This window comes from Orbicella franksi, chromosome 1 (genome assembly GCF_964199315.1).
Source record: "Orbicella franksi chromosome 1, jaOrbFran1.1, whole genome shotgun sequence".
In the NCBI taxonomy this organism is placed as follows: Eukaryota; Metazoa; Cnidaria; class Anthozoa; order Scleractinia; family Merulinidae; genus Orbicella; species Orbicella franksi.
Genome location: NC_138145.1, coordinates 39,184,649 through 39,206,286, shown reverse-complemented (window position 1 = coordinate 39,206,286; position 21,638 = coordinate 39,184,649). Strand labels below are relative to the sequence as shown.

The following is a 21,638-nucleotide window of genomic DNA, read 5'->3' as shown; positions in this document are numbered from 1 at the left end:
CTTAAGTGAGACCAGAATCCTTGATTTATACTCCTAAGGGAGACGACGAGCATCCCCGAGGAAAAAATTCACTAAAATTTTAAACAATAACTGAGATTCGACAAGGCCCTTTGTAAATAGGCCATTGCAGTTCTATTTAGTTTCCGCGCGTTTCGCAGCCAGCTCCTGCACTTCTTCATCCGTGGTCAAAGTCTTCTTCTGGACCATGGCCTTGTTATTCAGAGTGAGGTCTCCCCACTGAGAAACTAATTCACGCATGGCACCGCTGAAGGGACGACCACTTGTGGGCTGAAGGTTTTCCCAATGCGATCGACGAGCCCTGAAATTACAGACCATTAGTGGAAAGCGCCTTAGTTAAAATCGTACACTGCATCTCGCTGACACTCGTAGTGCGACCGCCAATTCTTCGATCGGGTTTTTTGTTTTGTTTTGTTTTTTGGTCCCAATTGAGATTAGGTCGCCCAGGATTGATCGAGATGGTAGTAGACCTACCCCGAAAGTAGAGCTGAGAGAACCGAGCTCGGAAGGAGGACTTTGAGAAAGTCTAACCAGGTGGCGATTTGCTTATCCCGGGTTGTTTGGTCTTTCAAGGTCGGGGAGGAGAAGCGAATTCTCTCCTTCCCCCACCTCCTCCCCCTTAACACACCGTCTCACCGTCATTCATTCATGCGTGGGTTACACTGTCTGTGCATGGAATCTATCTGTAATTATTTTCGGCCGTGACCAATGTGTTAACATGTGGGTATCTTTCTAAGCTATAGCCCAGAGAACTCATATGTAGCTAGCTTACCCCACGCTATTGCCGGCCACTCCCAACACAATCAGTGCTTTTCCTACCCCTGGGATATTAGCTTACCTTGCCCTAACCCACGGGTAAGTATGCTGCCGGAGGGCATCTCCCCACAAGCTGTGCTTCTCGCTGGCAGGAGGCAATTTACCTCGCTCTTTCGCAAGCTAATAAAAAAATAAACAAACAAACAAACAACATGGGTTTCATTTGTCAGACATAACATTGTCATTGCACCAGACCAAACTCAGTAGAAAACCAGAACCGTCGCAAGAATGGTCGTATTAAACAGACCTGAGAAACAACCCATCACGGTGTCATTGTTAAATCACGGTTCCCTTTCAAACGATTTGGGAGATTATAAAAGGGCTATGTATCTAAGCCAACTCTCCCGAATTATCGGTGAGTTTCCCGGATAATCATAGACTCCATAAGGAATTGCTCAATCACTCGGATACGCAGAGAAGTAATATATCAAACACGAGAGACAGTATTTCATCGGAATATCCAAACGCCGACAAGAGAGTTGAAAATACGTCGCGCAGCGGAGTGTTTTTGACGAAATTCGAGGTGTTTGGATAACCGATGAAACACTGTCTCGAGTGTTTGATACATCTTCTCAATCGAAACAAAAACTAAGGAGTAAACGGAGAAGTGAAATCGTCAAAATCTATGCTAATTTATCCAAACCTTCTTCACGGTTGTGATTTTGTTTGTTAACTTGATGAATTATTAATGAGTTTGAGAAGTTCTTTTAAGAACGTTTCGTAAAAAGGTCGTATTTTCACATATTTTGATTGGGGGGTAAAATCTGTATAATTTGTGAAGCGTCTTTATTGTTCAATCAATGGAGCTTTCCCGCCGTTTTTATGCAGTCTTTACGGACCTCGATCCCAGGCTGCAAAAGAGAGAAATAGCCTAGGACCGAGGTTGAGTCGCTTTAAAACGACCATGGATTTTTTTACATGTAATTAAGTATGGGAGATACTTGCCTCTTCAGCGATGGCTCGGACGTGGTAAGGCTCCATTCCACAGCATGCACCAATGTATCGAATGCCCATGTCGTAAGCTTCTCGAGCATACCTTTGTACGTCAAACCGATTGAGCAAACGGCTTTCTAAAGCTGAGAGAAAATAACAGAAACAGTCCTTGCGTCATCGAATTGCAAGAGAAAAACAACTTCATGACACAAATTCCCAAGTGATCTATAGGTTCACAATGGACGCGGGTGAAACGAAAATCACAGTTACGTCAGGCGCGTTCACACTACGCCGGAGAAACTTCAAAACGCAGCTTTATTTCTACGGTTAGGCCTACCGTCCACATTAACTCGTCACAAAAACGGAGCTTTTCGAAAATTCTCTTCAAATCGGAGAAATTTGAAAACGCCGACTTTTCATTTTCGATTGGACCGAAAACATTTTGAAAACGGAGCTTTTCGAAAAAGATGTATTCACGTTAATCATGTGATTTCCCTGACAGAGTTTTCTTCAAACTTAAATTCAAAATGGCCGGTGATTGTTGCGTTTTTAAATTTCTCCAGCGTTGTGTGGACGGAAAACATTTGATGCGTTTTCAGAGTGAAACCTCCGTTTTCAAATTCCTTCGGCGTAATGTGGACGGGGCCGCAGTTAATTGTTAACCGACAGATAAAGGAAAAAGACACTGAAATGTCTTACTTCTAACAAATGTTCCGGTGTCATTGAATGCCAATGAAATCAATTAAAATTTGCTAGTAAAACTGTCACGTAGTTTAGGGGCACCTTGGTTAGGTACTGAACCAGTGCAAGCTTAATGGTTCTCTTTACATTTTTGGGGGGTGTTTAAGTAACAGGTCCACCATGTTCACTCTATAAGGAGCTTAAGCAACGACGACGACGACGCCGAGGACGACGCCTAGTAAAAAATGAATTTATATTTTACCAGCGAAATTCGCGATTGTCTAGATCTGTTTGGAGCACCAATGGCTCTAAAAACGTGCTCAAGCTAAATATGCAATGACAGCGTTCAATTCCAAATGGAAATACGAAAACTTAGCCGTCGTCGTCCACGTCCAGTAGATGACGCAGAATTTGGTCATTTCACGTTGTTATTTTGCAGAGGACGGCAAAGAAATGTACAAAGATTTAAAATGCATGCACACAGCTATTGTTTTGCTCATTGAACCTTTTGTTTGGTGGCGTTCTCGTTGCCGTCGTCAACGTTGCTTGCTTAAGCTCCCTTATGGTAATCCGCGACGTCGCAACGTGTCTCAGATCTAAATATGCAACCTAGTTCCCAGTTTCTCTCTCCTCAACGACAAGGGAGATAAAAGAGAAGGAACCTGGGATCGAGGTTGCTGAACAAGGAAACTACAGAATTAGTAAAATAAACATGGCGACGCGCGGGACATTTGAAAGCGAAAACACACATAGAAAGGCAAAGTATTGATACAAGCAAAAAAAACAACTAATTATTAGGACTAAAACTGTTTTAGGATTCTCTTTTCACGGTTTATTAGGCTGTTATGAAATTGGGCGTTTATCAGAACGGACAAAGGTAGATATGTGTTGCTGCTGTTGTTATGTTTTGCACGGTGAGTCTATCTTTCATACCAAAAGGAAACTCTTCCAGTCCCGTCATTCCAATTTTACTGGCGGGGTTGTTATGATCCAGGCATTCCGGAGTTCGGTATCCCACGGGTTGAACGATCAAATGACGTTTCAATCCCGCCTTTTCCAGTGCCTCTTTCATGGCCTTCATAGTTTTCAAGCACACATCCGGGTCATAAAAACAGTTGACGCCTATGATGTCAGCGCCTGCAAACAAGCAAACAGCAGTCAAGCTGATATTACCATGGTTACAGTAAATCATATCCCGGATGTTTATCAAAAGAGTAACATTGGAAAATAGTTTTATATCGAGTTTACATTTTCGACGTGAAGCAGTTATCGTAAGCTTGTCATTCTATTTGTCGCGGAGTGTAGGAGTTGTGACTGTTTAGGGCTAGGGGTATTGTTGTTTGTTGTTTGCTCTATTGTTCTCTCAAAGAGTGTCAAACCAAACTGCTAGCCGCCTCTTTTATATCGTAAATGTTTAATTTGTTAATAAAACTGAACTCATCCGAGAGATATAAAACCGAACTTTCCCGACTGATGTAAAACCAAACTTTCCCGAGTAATATAAAACCGAGCTTTCCCGAGTGTTGTAAAACCGAACATTCCCGAGCGGAGTACTACAAAACCGAACTTTCCCGAGTAATATATATAAAACTGAACGTTCCCGAGTAGTTGAGTAATATAAAACCGAACTTTACCGTACAATATACAAAAAACACAACTTTCCCGTGTTAATAAAATTACCTCGCGTGGCCCAACCCAAGAAAAAATTACTAAGTCTGAATATGATAATGGTTTAAAGCAAAGAACTGCTAATGAAAGACAGCGTAATTAACACACGCTTTGTTGGAACTTTCTTCAAAAACTGTGAACAGCTGAAATAGTGCCGAAGTGTCATGTTGGCGGAGAAAAGAAAGGAGATAAAACACGAATTCCACCGTTTACCTGCTTTAGCAATTCTAACAGCACATTCCTCAACAGACACGCCTTCAAAATCACCAGCTAAACAGATGTTAAGGCACATGGCTACTGGCAGGCCTGTGGCTTTCATTACTTCAATCGCCCATTCTGCCTCCTCCACATACATAAACAGCTAAAACAATAAAATGAAATGGAAATCGCAATAAGCAAATGTCAATAATAGTAGTATAGGACGCTCATATGAGCGGTAACCAATCAGGAGCCGAGAAAGACAATAGGCTATTGTTTGGAGAACAATGGACGCTATTGTTTTCCACATCCAAGATGGCCGCCACAAATTTCAGCCAATTAGGAGCCGAATTAAGAACAATGGATGCTATTGTTTTCCAAATCCAAGATGGCCGCCACAAATTTCAGCCAATCAGGAGCCGAATTAAGAATTCAAGATGGCGGCGCCCACGAAAGTCGGCCATGTTGGAAAACAGCCCACCAGCCTCGACGGAGGACTGGGATCGGTCTCACGGATTTCCATGGCGACACAAATCACGCCAGGGTCACGCAAAAAATGTCATGCAACTTCAAAATCGATACTTACAGTATCCTGTGGTCCTAAACGACAGAGGTCCATCCAACAAGCGGCCATGATGGAGACTGAGAGACTTGTGTCCGAGGCACTTATATACCTTTCTATTCGTTCCAAAGCATCCTGGGACGCTGACCTCATCGGGAACCAATCCTAGACTTGCCCCATTCCCTTCACAGTCGAAGGGGTAAAAATAGGGGTAAGGGGGTACTCCCCGTTCCAAAGCATCCTGGGCTGATGACCTCATCGGGAACCAATCTTAGACTTGCCCCACTCCCTTCGCAGTCGAAGGGGTAAAAATTGGGGTGAGGGGGTACTCCCCATTCCAAATCCTAGATTTGTCCCACTCCCTTCTCGCCCAAAGGGGTAAAATAGGGATAAGGGGGTACTCCCTCTTAGTCTGCTATTTAAAACCTTCACACGTTTTGAAAAGGACCAAAACAAAGTTTGTTGACTCACGAAATGGAAGTTAGAAGAAGTCGAAGACTACTAGGATTGACCCCGAAGTAGATGAGTTCAAGGACAAATGTTTCATCTGTCAAGGCGACCTTGTCATTGACTCCTTGACTCGATGTAGTGCGAAAACTTATTGCTGTGGAAAATTTTTGCACAAGAGATGTTTGCAACAGGAGTTACAATACTCAGATAAGTGCGGACATTGCAAAACCTCAAATCCTCGGGGGAATGAACATGAGGCACAACTTTCACCTTGGGAGGAGGTGGTACGAGAGAGGATTACCAACGCAACGAATGCCATCAATAGGTATCGGCGAGGGGGACGGCCTTATCATATTCACAATCGTAATATTGTTTCGTGGAGGACCTTGCCGTACCATGCGAATCTTTCCATCTGGTTTGAATTTTATACAAGACTCACCATCTTCGTGCAGCAAAGGGGAAACGCTACCCTGTACATCCATGCCTATGTCAACTTGCCGTGGATGACCATTACTCAATCAATAAGACAGACGGTGTATGAAATGTTCAGTAGAAACATCCCAACGGAAGTAATGCTCTGCGTACGCGAAGTAAAGTTTAGGTTATTGTTCCTGTCGTGGCTGCACTACGACGTTGAGGATGAAGTGATTATCAACAGATTAACTCTTCAGTCATCTTTTTCACCCCCCATTTACCCTGAAGACACAGCTTGGGTGTAACGTGTAACTTTTATTGTAACTCGAAAAACTCGTAAAACAAAACAAAAACAAAAACAAAGAGTCTGAGTCTCTATAACGTTTATTGAATAATGATAATAAAAATAATAACATGAGCTCCGAAAGAGAATTGGTTACAATTTTTAACTCTTTAACTCTTGACCGTCGGTATTCCACAAAGCGTCGGGAACTAAACTCGTTTCCAGTTTCACAGACTCTTGGTCCCTGGCCCCAAAACGCACGATATTGTGCCCTAGTTTTCTTTGCTTTTGGTCATGAAGTCTTTGCCTGATCCGTTCCTTATTCTTGGCATAGTAACTTCTCCAATACTCGTTGATCCGTTCCCTGTTGTTTTTACAGTATTGTCTTCGATAATTTCTGATATGCTCCTTGTTCTGTTGACAATAGGCTCTCTGGCTGCTGGCGAGTCGTTCCTTGTTGTTTTCATACCATCTTTTACGACACCACCACCACCTCATCCACTACCCCCACATTTACCACCACCACTACCACCTACACCACCACCACATCCACCACCACCACCACCACCACCACCACATTTACCACCACCACCACATTCACCACCACCGCCACCACCGCCACCACCACCACATTTACCACCACCACCACATTCACTACCACCGCCACATTCACCACCACCACCACATGCTCCATCACAACCACCATATTCACCACCACCACCACCTCCTATATCACCACCACATGTACCACCACCGCCGCATCCACCACATTCATCACCACAGCCACATCCACCACCTACACCACCACCACCACTTCCTACACCACCAGCACATTTACCACCACCACCAAATTCCCCACCACATCCACCTCCACCGCCACCACCACTGCCACATCCACCACATTTACCACCACCACCACCACATCCACCACATCCACCACATTCACCACCACCACCACCACATCCACCACCTACACCACCACCTACACCACCACCTACACCACCACCACTGCATCCACCACCACCAGCACCTACACCACCACCACATTTACCACCGCCGCCACCACCACCACCACCGCATTTACCACCGCCAACACCACCGCATCCACCACCACCACATCCACCACCACCACCCACACCACCACCACATTTACCACCGCCACCAAAACCACATTCGCCACCACCGCCACATCCACCAAATTTCCCACCACATCCACCTCCACCGCCACCACCACCACATTCACCACCACCACTGCCACATCCACCACATTTACCACCACCACCACCACATCCACCACATTCACCACCACCACCACCACATTTACCACCGCCAACACCACCGCATCCACCACCACATCCACCACATTTACCACTGCCACCAAAACCACATTCACCACCACCGCCACCACCGCCACCACCGCCACCGCCACATCCACCACATTTACCACCACAGCCACATCCATTACCTACACCACCACCACCGCATCCACCACCACCACCACATCCATTACCTGCACCACCACCACATTCACCATCACCACCACCACCACCACCACCACCACCACCACCACCGCCACCGCTACCGCCTCCACCACACTCGTCAACTCGATCATTAATCATGTATAAAACTAAGGCATTAACTGCCTCAATTCATTTTGAGTCAAACTAGCAAGGAGTCATGTCCCTTTATTGTCGATATTGTCATAGACTATTCTCCCGTGCAGACAGTAGAATTCGTCACGAAAAACATAGTTGTCAAAGCAGTGGATCAGAAAAGACACGAGATGTCCCAAATATCACATTTCCTACCGAAAAGCACCATGGGATCCCTGGTAGAATAGAAATGGGAGAAGCGTTTCGGTTCAAGACACCCTCCAGTATTTTGATCGTGGGCCCTTCTGGTTGTGGCAAGACTTGTTTTACCGAATTGTTACTCTTGGATCACTTGGAAGAATTGTTTGTAAACCCTCCCACTACGATTCATTATTGCTACGGGGCGTGGCAAGACGGATTTAGAGACATGGAAGACGCTGGTGTGCAATTTCACGAAGGGATTCCAGAGTCAGACCATCTCAAGTCATGGTTTCCGAAGGGTGGATTACTCGTACTGGACGATCTGATGGCAGAGGGAGGTGAGGACAAAGCGTTGCTAGACTTATTCACCAAACACTCTCATCATCAAAATATCACCGTGTTGTACTTGTGCCAAGACATGTTTCCACCAGGGAAATACGCCAAGAGTATTTCCAGGAACGCCCACTACATCGTAGCCTTCAAAAATCCGAGAGATCAATTAGGGATGAAGAATTTACTGCTTCAGGCTTTTCCCACTTGCTGGCAAGACATGATGGACGCCTATCAAAAAGTGACCGAACGACCGTTTGGGTACACGGTCCTGGATTTACATCCCGCCAGTGATGACAGGAAACGCGTGTTTAGTCACCTCATGACGCACGAAGGATACCCACGCTGGCATCGAAGAAAGAGAGAGGATGTCTGATCATTGCCCAAAATGGTATATTAAACATCAGTTTAATCGACTCGGTTCATTTGAAGTACGTTGTCTTGGGTGAAGGTCGACGAGAATCATGGATGATCGTTCAACAGATATTTTTGGCCCCGTGGAAGATAACAATGATGAGAACGTTGAAGAGGAAGAAGAGGTGGATGAAGAGGAGCCTGAAGAGGAACAGGAAGAAGATGAAGATAGTAGCAGCTCCGAAGAGGAAGAAGAAGCGGACGACGATGAACCAGATCCGTGGAGTCCGCTACGTCAAAACGTCGGGGAAGACGTCAAAGAAACCTACCTGAAGGAAGTCCAGCAGTTCCTGGATAAGGGAAAATCCCAAAACTATGCCGAAACTGCTGCTTTCAACGTCCTATTACCTGTAAGTAGAAGAAGGCTACGAAGGACTTACTTAGAGCGTCTAAAATGGACTCACCGTATCAAACACGACGCAATACACCGTTAAGTCATGAAGACTCTTCGACGCTTTATTGAGGAAGACGACATGGATTTTGACGAAGCAGCCGAGTCGGCAGTGGCAAAACGAAAATTCCTGCTAAACAGACTAATGCGGAAGAAGTTACTCCCCGACGATGATGACGAGGAGGAAGTAGAAGAAGAGGTTAAGACCTGAATTAGCCATGTGACTCTTATAAGAGTGTGTGATTCCAGGGTTTTAGTCATTATTTGTAAGACGCCACACATGCAAGATGAATTGCTCCAATCAACTGTCAGGGAATGACCAGAGGGTTGTCTGTAAAAAGGCCTACCACAAAAAATATTATGCCAAGAACAAACAGCGAATCCTGGCCCAACAAAAGAGATATCGTGCAGAGAACGTCGGGATTCTCAAAACCCGTCGTAAAAGATGGTATGAAAACAACAAGGAACGACTCGCCAGCAGCCAGAGAGCCTATTGTCAACAGAACAAGGAGCATATCAGAAATTATCGAAGACAATACTGTAAAAACAACAGGGAACGGATCAACGAGTATTGGAGAAGTTACTATGCCAAGAATAAGGAACGGATCAGGCAAAGACTTCATGACCAAAAGCAAAGAAAACTAGGGCACAATATCGTGCGTTTTGGGGCCAGGGACCAAGAGTCTGTGAAACTGGAAACGAGTTTAGTTCCCGACGCTTTGTGGAATACCGACGGTCAAGAGTTAAAGAGTTAAAAATTGTAACCAATTCTCTTTCGGAGCTCATGTTATTATTTTTATTATCATTATTCAATAAACGTTATAGAGACTCAGACTCTTTGTTTTTGTTTTTGTTTTGTTTTACGAGTTTTTCGAGTTACAATAAAAGTTACACGTTACACCCAAGCTGTGTCTTCAGGGTAAATGGGGGGTGAAAAAGATGACTGAAGAGTTAATCTGTTGATAATCACTTCATCCTCAACGTCGTAGTGCAGCCACGACAGGAACAATAACCTAAACTTTACTTCGCGTACGCAGAGCATTACTTCCGTTGGGATGTTTCTACTGAACATTTCATACACCGTCTGTCTTATTGATTGAGTAATGGTCATCCACGGCAAGTTGACATAGGCATGGATGTACAGGGTAGCGTTTCCCCTTTGCTGCACGAAGATGGTGAGTCTTGTATAAAATTCAAACCAGATGGAAAGATTCGCATGGTACGGCAAGGTCCTCCACGAAACAATATTACGATTGTGAATATGATAAGGCCGTCCCCCTCGCCGATACCTATTGATGGCATTCGTTGCGTTGGTAATCCTCTCTCGTACCACCTCCTCCCAAGGTGAAAGTTGTGCCTCATGTTCATTCCCCCGAGGATTTGAGGTTTTGCAATGTCCGCACTTATCTGAGTATTGTAACTCCTGTTGCAAACATCTCTTGTGCAAAAATTTTCCACAGCAATAAGTTTTCGCACTACATCGAGTCAAGGAGTCAATGACAAGGTCGCCTTGACAGATGAAACATTTGTCCTTGAACTCATCTACTTCGGGGTCAATCCTAGTAGTCTTCGACTTCTTCTAACTTCCATTTCGTGAGTCAACAAACTTTGTTTTGGTCCTTTTCAAAACGTGTGAAGGTTTTAAATAGCAGACTAAGAGGGAGTACCCCCTTATCCCTATTTTACCCCTTTGGGCGAGAAGGGAGTGGGACAAATCTAGGATTTGGAATGGGGAGTACCCCCTCACCCCAATTTTTACCCCTTCGACTGCGAAGGGAGTGGGGCAAGTCTAAGATTGGTTCCCGATGAGGTCATCAGCCCAGGATGCTTTGGAACGGGGAGTACCCCCTTACCCCTATTTTTACCCCTTCGACTGTGAAGGGAATGGGGCAAGTCTAGGATTGGTTCCCGATGAGGTCAGCGTCCCAGGATGCTTTGGAACGAATAGAAAGGTATATAAGTGCCTCGGACACAAGTCTCTCAGTCTCCATCATGGCCGCTTGTTGGATGGACCTCTGTCGTTTAGGACCACAGGATACTGTAAGTATCGATTTTGAAGTTGCATGACATTTTTTGCGTGACCCTGGCGTGATTTGTGTCGCCATGGAAATCCGTGAGACCGATCCCAGTCCTCCGTCGAGGCTGGTGGGCTGTTTTCCAACATGGCCGACTTTCGTGGGCGCCGCCATCTTGAATTCTTAATTCGGCTCCTGATTGGCTGAAATTTGTGGCGGCCATCTTGGATTTGGAAAACAATAGCATCCATTGTTCTTAATTCGGCTCCTAATTGGCTGAAATTTGTGGCGGCCATCTTGGATGTGGAAAACAATAGCGTCCATTGTTCTCCAAACAATAGCCTATTGTCTTTCTCGGCTCCTGATTGGTTACCGCTCATATGAGCGTCCTATACTACTAATAATTTAACTGGAAATTCCGAGCGCAAGAAAATCTCAACTGAGAAAATTACCTCTCCAAGTAAGAAATCCACGTCATTCTTCACAAACACGTCGACTTGTTTCTTGAATTCCTGCTGAACAACCTCTTTTCCAAGTCCTGACATGTACGAGGGCGTTTGACAAAAGTTTCCTGCTACGAGGGCGTCACCCTCGTTAGCCACCTCGCGCGCGAGATCACACGCAGCCTGGTTGATGAGCTCGCACTGAAAGATAATGTAGACGATGTAGGCGCGTGAACAACTCTCTAATTCCCTGAGATGTTATGTATGGGAGACTTACAACATAATTAACTTCTAGATGAATAACTAGGAAATCTGAACCTCTAGTTAAGGAGCGCAATGAACGATACTTCTTTAGTTTTAGTTTTTTACGGCTTGCAGAAGAAATCGTTTCAAGGAAGTTAACTGTTGTTGCAGGAAAATTAAAGTGAGAGAAATTTCTAGGCTTTTCAACCGTACACTTTGAATTCTTGCCCGTCAGTAAACCAATATGGAATAACTTAAATCGTCGACGAACCCAGCTGCCGATCGCTTGCGACGCAGGCGAGGGTGATAGGAAGTGTTACATAACAAGTCGACTTATTCTCGCACTTTGATTGGTTCATACTTATGATCACGTGGAGGACAGATGCATAGTGACGTCATTATCATTTTGTGTTTTTTTATGATATAAAACAAATAGATTCCATGTTGCCATGCGACTGTTCAGTAAATGATCACAAAAGACGTCAAAATGCGGTGAGAACATTAGTGACACACTCAGCTATCGCCTCGTGTGACTTTTATTGTTCTTAACACATTTTCTGAATAGACGCCCGGCAACATGAAATATATTTGTTAAAGTGAGCATCGCCCCTCTTGTCTTGTCACGTAAGGCAAGATTGCGTGACAAGCACAAAAGAAAGTTTGTGAGACAGGCAAACTATCATAAAAACAACTTTCTCGAACGTCCCACTGAATACATTCGCCCTAAAATACAACGGGAGACCTTTTTCTATCAGTAGTAGTTTTACAGTTGTACTAAGCAGAGCAATCTAACTCGTCCTTACTCCAATTTTCTCGGAAGCTGTATTACCACGATTTTTAAGCTTGTCATCGCTGGCGTAGAATGTGAAAGTCTGCACAACATCAGCGCCTGCGCGAAGAAACTCACGATGCAGTTGTCGTACTGTGTAGAAAATCAAAAAAAAGGAAACGATTCAGTGAGCCAAGATTTTATAGATATGGTCTCCGTGAGTGCGGTTTTCGCGTTTTGATCAGAGGCTAATTTAGGAGTGGGTCATTCGACGATTGAAGGGGGGAGGAAAGGGGTTGGGGGTTATTCGCTAGAGGCGTACTTTTTTTAACCTTTTATGCACTAGGATCTTTTTCTCGGGATGTGTGTATGCGTAACATTTTTCCTCCGTGTAAATTTTTTCTGGTACTAGTATGCTCGCAGGTTGGACTTTGTTTTTAGAAATGACCCACCTACCCCTCAAAAGTCAAACGGTCAACCCGTACTACAAATTTTGGCTTGTCACGCATTCCCGTTCGGGAAGATAAGATGGAAAGATTGCGTGACGAACACAAGAAGCGTCGTTTCTCGACCCTCGAGAAAAGCAGAAGTCTTCTCCATTCGGGATATCGTTTCCGGAAAATCGATAGCCTCTAGATCAAAATGCAAAAATCTATTTCCTCAGTTTCAGACGAAATTTAATGCCCGGTAGAAACAATGAATTATTAAGCCACTTTTATATTTTCCAATTTTGTTTTTGCGTTCCGCTCTTGCGAAACTGGTGGTTAAAAATTATATTTTGCTACCCAGGCTTAACGACCTGTTCAGTGTTCTGTGGGCTAGAGAGACCGACTTTTGCCACGACTTGGCGGATCGAATTAACCTGTATGTAAATTGAAGAAAGCACCAACAAGTTCAGAATAATTATGTAATTCAAACTCCGAACCCTTGCGATATTAACCATTATGATTAACGTAAAATAATAAAGAAATGCGAAAATCGAAACCGTTTGGAGTTTGGCAGTCGTTTGGAGTTTGGAGTTTGGCAGTTGTATTTTTTTTTCTGAAATGCTCCGCGAGTCTGGAAAAGTTACGTTAATTAATAACATCCCTCATTCCCGTTTTTCCTCGAGGGGGTGGGCACGGCTACACGCAGGCTAAAAGTTAAAAGAAAGCCTGGGTGTAGCGTCACGAAAATTCAGACCCCGAAACCTCAGACCTCCGAAAACGCAGACCCCGAAATTTCTGACCCCCGAAAACTCAGATCCCCGAAAACTCAAACCCCCGAAAACTCAGACCCCGAAAACTCAGACCCCCGAAACCTCAGACCCCCGAAAACTCAGACCCCCGAACTCAGACTTTGAAGATTTTTAAAAGCTCGACGCAATTCTTATCACCTGAAATGTTTTAAGGTCACGCAATGAGCCAGAATGGAGCGAGATATTTATCAGTTCTCCGGTTTGTCGCTGTCGCGTCGATCGAACAGTGAAAAATTAAACTAACACAAGTCGACACTTCGATGACATTTAATTGCTGCCGACTGACTTTGAATAACATTATAGCGAATCTGTCTTTCCATTTCTTCGGTAAAAAAGTCACCAACAAATGTCATCAAAGTTTCGACTGCTATTTTAACCCTTTAGTTTTTCACTATTTGATCGACGCGACGGCGATAAACTAGAGAATAAACGATGAGAAAATAAATATCTCGCTCCATTCTGGCTGTTGCCTATGAACACTGATTGAGACGAGTTTAAATCCTTTTTTTTTTTAATTTCGAGGGGTCTGAGTTATAGGGGCCTAAGGTTTGAGGGTCCGAGTTTTTGTGCTAGGTCTGAGGTCTGAGTTTTCGGGGTCTGAGCTTTCGTGACACCCAGAAAGCCCAGCTAAAGATTCATCAATTAAAGTCAAGAAAATACTCCTTCGCAATTTTTGGACAAATTGCGGGCGATGTCAGTCCCGAATGGCTGCAGAATTAAGAACAGTGTTGTATTTAGAACTCATCTGAACAAAATCAAATGCTAATGAGTTTCGGCCCGTTTGTTTTCAAGTTATGGACCTTAGTGTCTCGGTGACGGTCAAGCCCCATCTTGCTTTCTTCATCAACATTTCAAGTGATGAAAATGTCATTACCAGCCTCAGGATGTTCCACTGTCACTTCAGGGGTCCACACTCCGGCTTTCACGTAGCCTCGCTTTTCCATGCAGAACAAAAACCCACCATCTCCAACCACAACCTCGCCAGCGTCTAGGCGTTCCAATATTCCTCGCTTTGATTTAAGACAAAACAAAGTGTTACGCGATTTCTACTGTTGGTCGACCTTGCGTGTGTTTTTAAGCCATTTTTACCCTAAAACACCTGCTGAATCGAGAATGCTGTTCCCTTACCTTTGGCATTGTGAAAATCTTCAACTTAAGACTATAACTGCACGATACGCAGATAACTAAATAACGCCTTGGTTTGGGGCGAGTTGATATGGTTGTTTGGATTGTTTCAAAGACTTAAACTGGTTTTTTTGTAGTCTCGATGAATAGGTCCAGTCCCTAAACCAGGTTTGACTGGTTTTACTTGATTCTGCAGAGAAAGGAAAAAATTGTAAACAACAGTTGCATGTAAAAAAAGCCCTTTATGTCACGCAATTCCATCTGGAATTCGCAAGGCAAAAAATAGCCTGCTCTTCCTCCTCCCCCACCCCCTCCCATTAGGGAACTTAAGCACGGGTCGTTTTAGAGGCAACGGCAACTTTAGCGACCGAAAGAGCCTGGGAAGAGAACAACGTCGTTCCCGCCAAAATATAAACGTTAAGCAGCTAGACGAGTTTTGCAGCAGCGACGTCGGTAGCAAACGACACCGCGGAAATACGTTTTGGGGCGCGATACAGTATTTTTCTGGTCAGCGGTACACCTTAACAAAACTACAAAATGCCTGCAGCTTTTACATTGTTATCGCAGCGAGTCTTGTCGACAGTGAAAAAGATACAAAACTTAGAGCGCACACTGTAAACTTAGCTTTTAAACTCCGCTCATTTGTTGGATAGTTCTCAGTTAATATTATATATTGTGCCAAAGCCAAACTGAACTTGCACACGGTGTGAAATTGTTGTTGTTTCGTGAAAGTTCATGCTCGCAAGCGGCGAGCCAGTGGCAATTTACGTTACGATGTGCGCTAAGGCTAAAACTAAGCAGCTTTTGTGTTGCTGTAGCGGTGTTCTGAGGACACCAACTTCTCAAGTTTGTTGAATTGATGGGCTTGAACCGTGTGAATTGGTATGTCAACGGCATTTCGATCAAATTCGTGGGGAAGACAAGCTCGTGTTCGTCCACTTGTTCGATTGGGGGCACTCGCGTAAGTAAACACGGTCATCCTGTCTCCACTCGGTATCACCGAATTATGGACCAAGTTGGCCGAAATCGAAGCAGTGCTTCGTATAAATCTTGGACACGTTGGTGTAACAAGTGTAGGACTGACTCCCTAAAAGGGTTCAAAATCTGGCCTCAACTCGGGGAAGAATTCACCGAGGTATGTTTTATCATAAAATATCCAATTTTAATTATACTGTACTTCAGTAAGCTTGAGGCTGGCGAAAATAAAATTTTAAATTTTCATGTTTATTATTGTTTCTTTGTTTCTTGTCATAATTTCGAATTGTTGCAGTTCTGTATTTTGCTTTTAGCGCCTCTAAAGTGTGAAAATTATTTTAAACTAGTTGCATAGCTATTAGAGTTTAGAAAAAAAAGCTATTTAGCTATTAGAAAAAAACACAAGAAGTACATTACATCTGATCATCTTAAGATGGCAGAAGACATGGAATACAAAGCTGTTAAAAGGGTAATTAAAAATACATGCGTATGTTATTGCAAGACAATAAAAATACCATAAAATCTGGGTAATAACAACTTCCAATTAAAACTCAATAAATGAATTTCATTTTTAGTTATAAATAGGCTATCCCCCCTGTATTCACACAGCAATCTTCTGATTGTAAGGCCACCCAGATAATTTCTGACCACATTACCTTAGAGCCTGAGGCTCTGTATAACTTTCTAAGATTAATATTTGTTTACATATTACTATTATCTGGATTTCCTAATAGAAAACTTCTTCTATTGTACATTTTTTTTCTATTTTGGCTCGGGAAAAATCCTTTTAGATACTGTCCATGGATGATTTCCACAACATCAATGCTGTAAAAACACCAACTGAGAGAACAGTGACCAATACTCTCCATATGGCAACTCCTCTCCTGAACATTCAGCCACCTGTTGGTGGGGAGAGGCAGGGGGCAAGAGCCCGGGAGAATATGGGGCAGGAGAAATGCAAAATGCTAAATTTGGTCATTCATTAAGGCTTCAAATACTTTCAAAAACAAGAACTGAAAATGTTACTTGACTTTCATTTAGTGTCTTTAGAGACTTCTAGGCCGACGGGCAAAGAAAAATTCACCCTTGGGCTCAAAATGAGGCCCAAAATGAAACCCTTTGACAATGGTTACATCATAGGTCATTCACTTGAAAGATATGGGTAAGAGTAGCAAGGCTGAAAACGAAGGAAAAGGAAATGCCCAAGGGGTGTGCAGCTAAATGACTTAGATGTGTTTTGAGTCTCTTAATTTACAGGGGACAGGAGCAGGACGAACAAGGGTGGGAGTCAAGAGATAGAGGTATGGGAAGTGGGAGAACAGGGTATGGGAAGTGGGAGGTTCTGACTCCGCTGTCTCTTCCCCCACTTGATGCAGTACCTTGTCCCTAAGTAAAAGGTAAAGTCTGCATTGAGCCAAGTGGCCCATCAGGCCAGGCTTATCTCGGGTTCTGTAGCATGAACTGACTAGGAATATTTCTACTAACCCCTGCTGGATAGGGTGCTAGTCGATCACAGGGTTACCCCCAGCATTATATTCACCAGTACCCATATGTACACCTTTGTGGAGAGAGGCACTGTGAGAGTGAAAGTGTCTTGCCCAAAAACACAACACAATGTCCTTGACAAGGGCTCAAACACGGACCGCTCGATCCATTGCTGAGCGCACTAACCACAAGGCCACCACACCTCTCACCTTGTCCCTTAGGCCTAACCTTAACCCTAAACCTAAAAAAAGGAGTCTGTACATTTCAGTCAAGTTTATCTCTTTTATCACTTGTGTATTTGAGACAATTTCTAATTTCCTCGCTTTCTGCCATTCAGTTTACAGTACCAAAGCCTGATTTTAAGTGATTCGCAACTACTGACGGAACTTGTTTTTGCAACTTACAACTTCAGGCTTTGCACAAAATTTCTCACTGGAGAAAAGCAATGTTGTAGAACTTAAGTGATGAACTAAATGCAATAAATATTAATTTGTAAGAAATGTATCTGTTCTTTAATACATGCTTTTGTGTCTAGTATCTGAGTTGGATGTAGCGAAGATATATTACCAATGGTTTGTAGACGACAGTAAGCCAATTCAGAGACACAGTGGCATAAACAAACCCACTTGTTAGCCAAATATCACAGGAAAAAAAATAAATACATATAATTATATAATTTATTGCCATCAGGTGCTATGTCTTGTAATAAAGTGGTTACAAGTTAAGTAAGAATCTTAAAGAAGGGAGGATGATACAATATTATGACTAAGGGGATCATAATTAATTTCTTATTGATTCAAAGCACGTGATATGTACATGTCTGATTCATTAAGCACATACAATGTAAAAATTATTTTGTAGTAATTGAGCAAAGCTCATCTGAATTAAATTAAATGAAAGGAAAAACAACAACAGTCAATTATTTATATCAGTTTATACACTGCACATGTAAGATAGGGAAATAGAAATCGAAAAGCTTCAAATGACTGAGTAAACAAAATAAACTAGTGGGTTTCATTGAAGAGTTGATTACTGCCTCTCTGAAATGTTGAATGTCTTTTCAGCATCAAAAGATGTGAAACTTGACCACATCCCATAAGTGGAAGCGGTTTCGTGTAACCAAATTCAGGTGTTTGGGCATTTTAAAATATTTAGTTACCTGTGCATACATGTACAAGGAAACGGTCTTGAAAATTTCCATATACTATCAACATGTAATCGATGTAAACAAAAGAGACCTCAAGCGAGGAAAAATTGTCTATGAACCGAACATATTGCGCGGTCTTGAATGTTTTCAGTATTTCCAGCGTTCGCTGCGGCCAACAAATCACAATATTTTCGATTTCTACTCCCTTCGCAAACGCCACCATTATATATAAATGTAGGCTTAAACAATCTTTAATGATAGAGAAATATCTTGTGAATGAAATGAACAAATGTTTTATTCTGACAGCAAACGGCAGGCACAAAAAAATTATGTCACCTGTTCCAAAAGGCGCAGAAAGTCAGAAAGGTGATAGAAACGCCAAACAAGCCAGTCTTTAAAGACAAATTCTTATCAAAGTTTCTTTGACGCGTTGCGAAATATAATCTAAATGAACAAGCACCACATGTCGGCAAAAAGTGAGTGTGAATAAAACGGTCCCGACTTACATGTACCTTAACCACTTCATGCAAATTACACTTTTAATCCAACTAGTCTTCAAAATCCTTGCAAAAGCTTCATACAGAACCAATCTTCTGCTTTGCTGGATACCCATCGTTGTTTTCGACAATTCTGAGGCGAGGGCGACTGAAGCAACACGATCCAGGCTCGAGTCAGCAAACTACACATTACTCCACACAAAATGACTCCCCTGTACCCCTATTCATTACCGGAACATTGTTTGAGTATTAAAAACCCATTTCAGGACGTCAAACTCACCAATAACGAGAATTATCAAGGATATTTTCGACCTTAAAACGAACCAAAATACTGATCTCGGAAAACTGATCGATCGAAGGACAGCACAACCTGATGGTGATGACCACTGACCAGTTACGGTGACGTCAAAAAACGTATTTCCGCGGTGTCGTAGCAAACTCTGTTGGCTTTTAAAATAAGCTGTTTGAGAGAATGTCATCTTTCAGTGAAATGAGAAACCTGCTTCTTTTTTTGTACGACAGTAAAAGCATCTGTGACGAAGAATTTTTGACCTTGTACGAAAGTTACAGTTCCAAGAATCCAGAATTCGCTTACAGCTCCTACCCAAAGTTTGATTACGACCAGATGGATGAATCAGAGTGTTTAGCGGAGTTCAGTATGGAACGCCAGAACTGTCTTATGATACTTTTTTTTATTATATTGGGTGGTTATGTCATTATATTGAGTAGTTATGTTATTATATTCGGTGATTAACTCATTATACTCGGTGCTTATTCCATTATACTCGGTGCTTATGTCTTTATATGCGGTGCTGTCTTCATTATATTCGGTGCTTATTCCATTATATTCGGTGCTTCCCTCGTTATATTCGGTGCTTTCTTCGTTATATTCGGTGCTTTTTTCCTTATATTCGGTGCTGTCTTTATTATATTCGGTGCTTATTCCATTATATTCGGTGCTTACTTCATTATATTCGGTGCCTACTTCATTATATTCGGTGCTTACTTCATTATATTCGGTGCTTACTTCATTATATTCGGTGCTTACTTCATTATATTCGGTGCTTACTTAACAATTATTCCATGAAACCGCGTTGGATATGAAGTGATAAATAACCAACGAGCGCGTAGCGCGAGTTGGTTATGATCACTTCATATCCAACAAGGTCGAATGGAATAATTGTTTTAGTATATTCTTAATCGGGTTTTTGCCGCCGATTTTTATTTCAACAATTTTACAGAGCGGAAAATTTTTAAACTTGGCGCACTGTTTTCCATATAAGGTAAAACTCCGACTAATGGCTCATAGTCGGAGTTTTTGAGCCAATCAGAGAGCTAGAAATGCAATAGTCGGAGCTGAGAATATACTAATTCATTATAAGCACCGAATATAATGAAATAAGCACCGAATATAATGAAGTAAGCACCGAATATAATGAAGTAAGCACCGAATATAATGAGGTAAGCACCGAATATAATGAAGTAAGCACCGAATACAATGAAGTAAGCACCGAATATAATGAAGTAAGCACCGAATATAATGAAGTAAGCACCGAATATAATGAAGTAAGCACCGAATATAATAAAGACAGCACCGAATATAAGGAAAAAAGCACCGAATATAACGAAGAAAGCACCGAATATAACGAGGGAAGCACCGAATATAATGGAATAAGCACCGAATATAATGAAGACAGCACCGCGTATAAAGACATAAGCACCGAGTATAATGGAATAAGCACCGAGTATAATGAGTTAATCACCGAATATAATAACATAACTACTCAATATAATGACATAACCACCCAATATAATAAAAAAAGTATCATAAGACAGTTCTGGCGTTCCATAGTTCAGAGTGCGAAAACAGGACATAACATTATTGGCAAATGTTCTTCAATTACCAGACACTTTCCGATGTCCGCAAAGAACAACTTGTGACCGAACTGAAGGGCTTTGTATGCTTCTGAAGCGCTTCTCGTATCCATGTCGCTATTCAGACATGATTCATCGTTTTGCAAGACCAGTTCCTGAAATAAGCATGGTTACCAATACAGTGATGGATCGTATTTTTTTGAGCCATGGTAATCGAATTTCACAATGGAATTTTGATATACTGAGTCCGCCAATGCTACAGGAGTATGCAGATGTTATCCATGCTAAAGGTGCACCTCTCAGCAATTGCTTTGGGTTTATAGATTGGACAGTCAGACCAATTTCTCGTCCAGGCCAACACCAAAGAATAGTGGACATAAACGGGTACATTCACTCACGTTTCAGTCTGTCGCTCTACCAAATGGACTTATTGGAAATATGTATGGGCCTGTTGGTAAGTTATGTTCACTAGGATGCCATGAAAATAAGCTGCCACGTAAGGTTTCATTAATTTATTAATCTTATTTATCTGTTTTGGTATGCAGAGGGGAAAAAACATGATGCAAGCATGTTGGTAGATTCCAATCTTCTCCAGGAATTGGAAAGGAATGCATTTTCCCCAACAGGCCAGCCCATGAGTGTTTATGGTGATCCTGCCTATCCCCTACGAACACACCTACAGGCACCATTTCGCCATGGTGTCCTAACACCGATGATGGAACAATACAATTTTGACATGAGTTCTGTTAGAGTAACTGTGGAGTGGCTCTTTGGGGACATCATCAACGACTTCAAGTTTTTGGATTTTAAGAAAAACCTAAAAATTTGAATGATTAGTGTGGGAAAAATGTATCTTGTATGTGCACTTCTTAATAA

General features: G+C 42.6%; 3 protein-coding genes and 1 pseudogene across 3 annotated transcripts; 3 read left to right on the top strand and 1 right to left on the bottom strand.

Annotated features, from left to right (window-relative positions):
- Positions 1 to 123: 123 nt before the first annotated feature.
- LOC145462461 (betaine--homocysteine S-methyltransferase 1-like) lies at positions 124 to 15,059 on the bottom strand. Its single transcript, XM_081445997.1, has 9 exons — positions 14,787 to 15,059; positions 14,533 to 14,668; positions 12,456 to 12,574; positions 11,419 to 11,610; positions 4,330 to 4,477; positions 3,382 to 3,585; positions 1,780 to 1,910; positions 857 to 954; positions 124 to 319 (listed from the first exon to the last, which is right to left on the bottom strand). The coding sequence occupies exons 1-9, from the start codon at positions 14,793 to 14,795 to the stop codon at positions 133 to 135; spliced, it is 1,224 nt and encodes a 407-aa protein (XP_081302123.1). The 5' UTR covers positions 14,796 to 15,059; the 3' UTR covers positions 124 to 132.
- On the top strand, positions 7,701 to 8,532 carry LOC145462468 (uncharacterized). Its single transcript, XM_081446008.1, has one exon. It carries the CDS (start codon positions 7,701 to 7,703, stop codon positions 8,520 to 8,522), a length of 822 nt encoding a protein of 273 aa, XP_081302134.1. The 3' UTR covers positions 8,523 to 8,532.
- LOC145462477 (uncharacterized) lies at positions 8,608 to 9,009 on the top strand. Its single transcript, XM_081446016.1, has one exon. The coding sequence runs from the start codon at positions 8,611 to 8,613 to the stop codon at positions 8,992 to 8,994; it is 384 nt and encodes a 127-aa protein (XP_081302142.1). The 5' UTR covers positions 8,608 to 8,610; the 3' UTR covers positions 8,995 to 9,009.
- Positions 15,060 to 19,323: 4,264 nt separating the features above from the next.
- Positions 19,324 to 21,638, top strand: part of LOC145462585 (uncharacterized) — a 2,545-nt pseudogene continuing 230 nt past the window's right edge.

Excerpts from the sequence above, each read along its gene's own strand:
- LOC145462468 (XM_081446008.1), top strand. The coding sequence starts at position 7,701 with ATGTCCCTTTATTGTCGATATTGTCATAGACTATTCTCCCGTGCAGAC.
- LOC145462477 (XM_081446016.1), top strand. The coding sequence starts at position 8,611 with ATGGATGATCGTTCAACAGATATTTTTGGCCCCGTGGAAGATAACAAT.
- LOC145462461 (XM_081445997.1), bottom strand. Across the intron at positions 12,575-14,532 it reads AGTGGAACATCCTGAGGCTG|TACGACAACTGCATCGTGAG; the intron begins GTAATGACATTT and ends TTTTCTACACAG. Across the intron at positions 320-856 it reads TACCCGTGGGTTAGGGCAAG|GGCTCGTCGATCGCATTGGG; the intron begins GTAAGCTAATAT and ends CTGTAATTTCAG.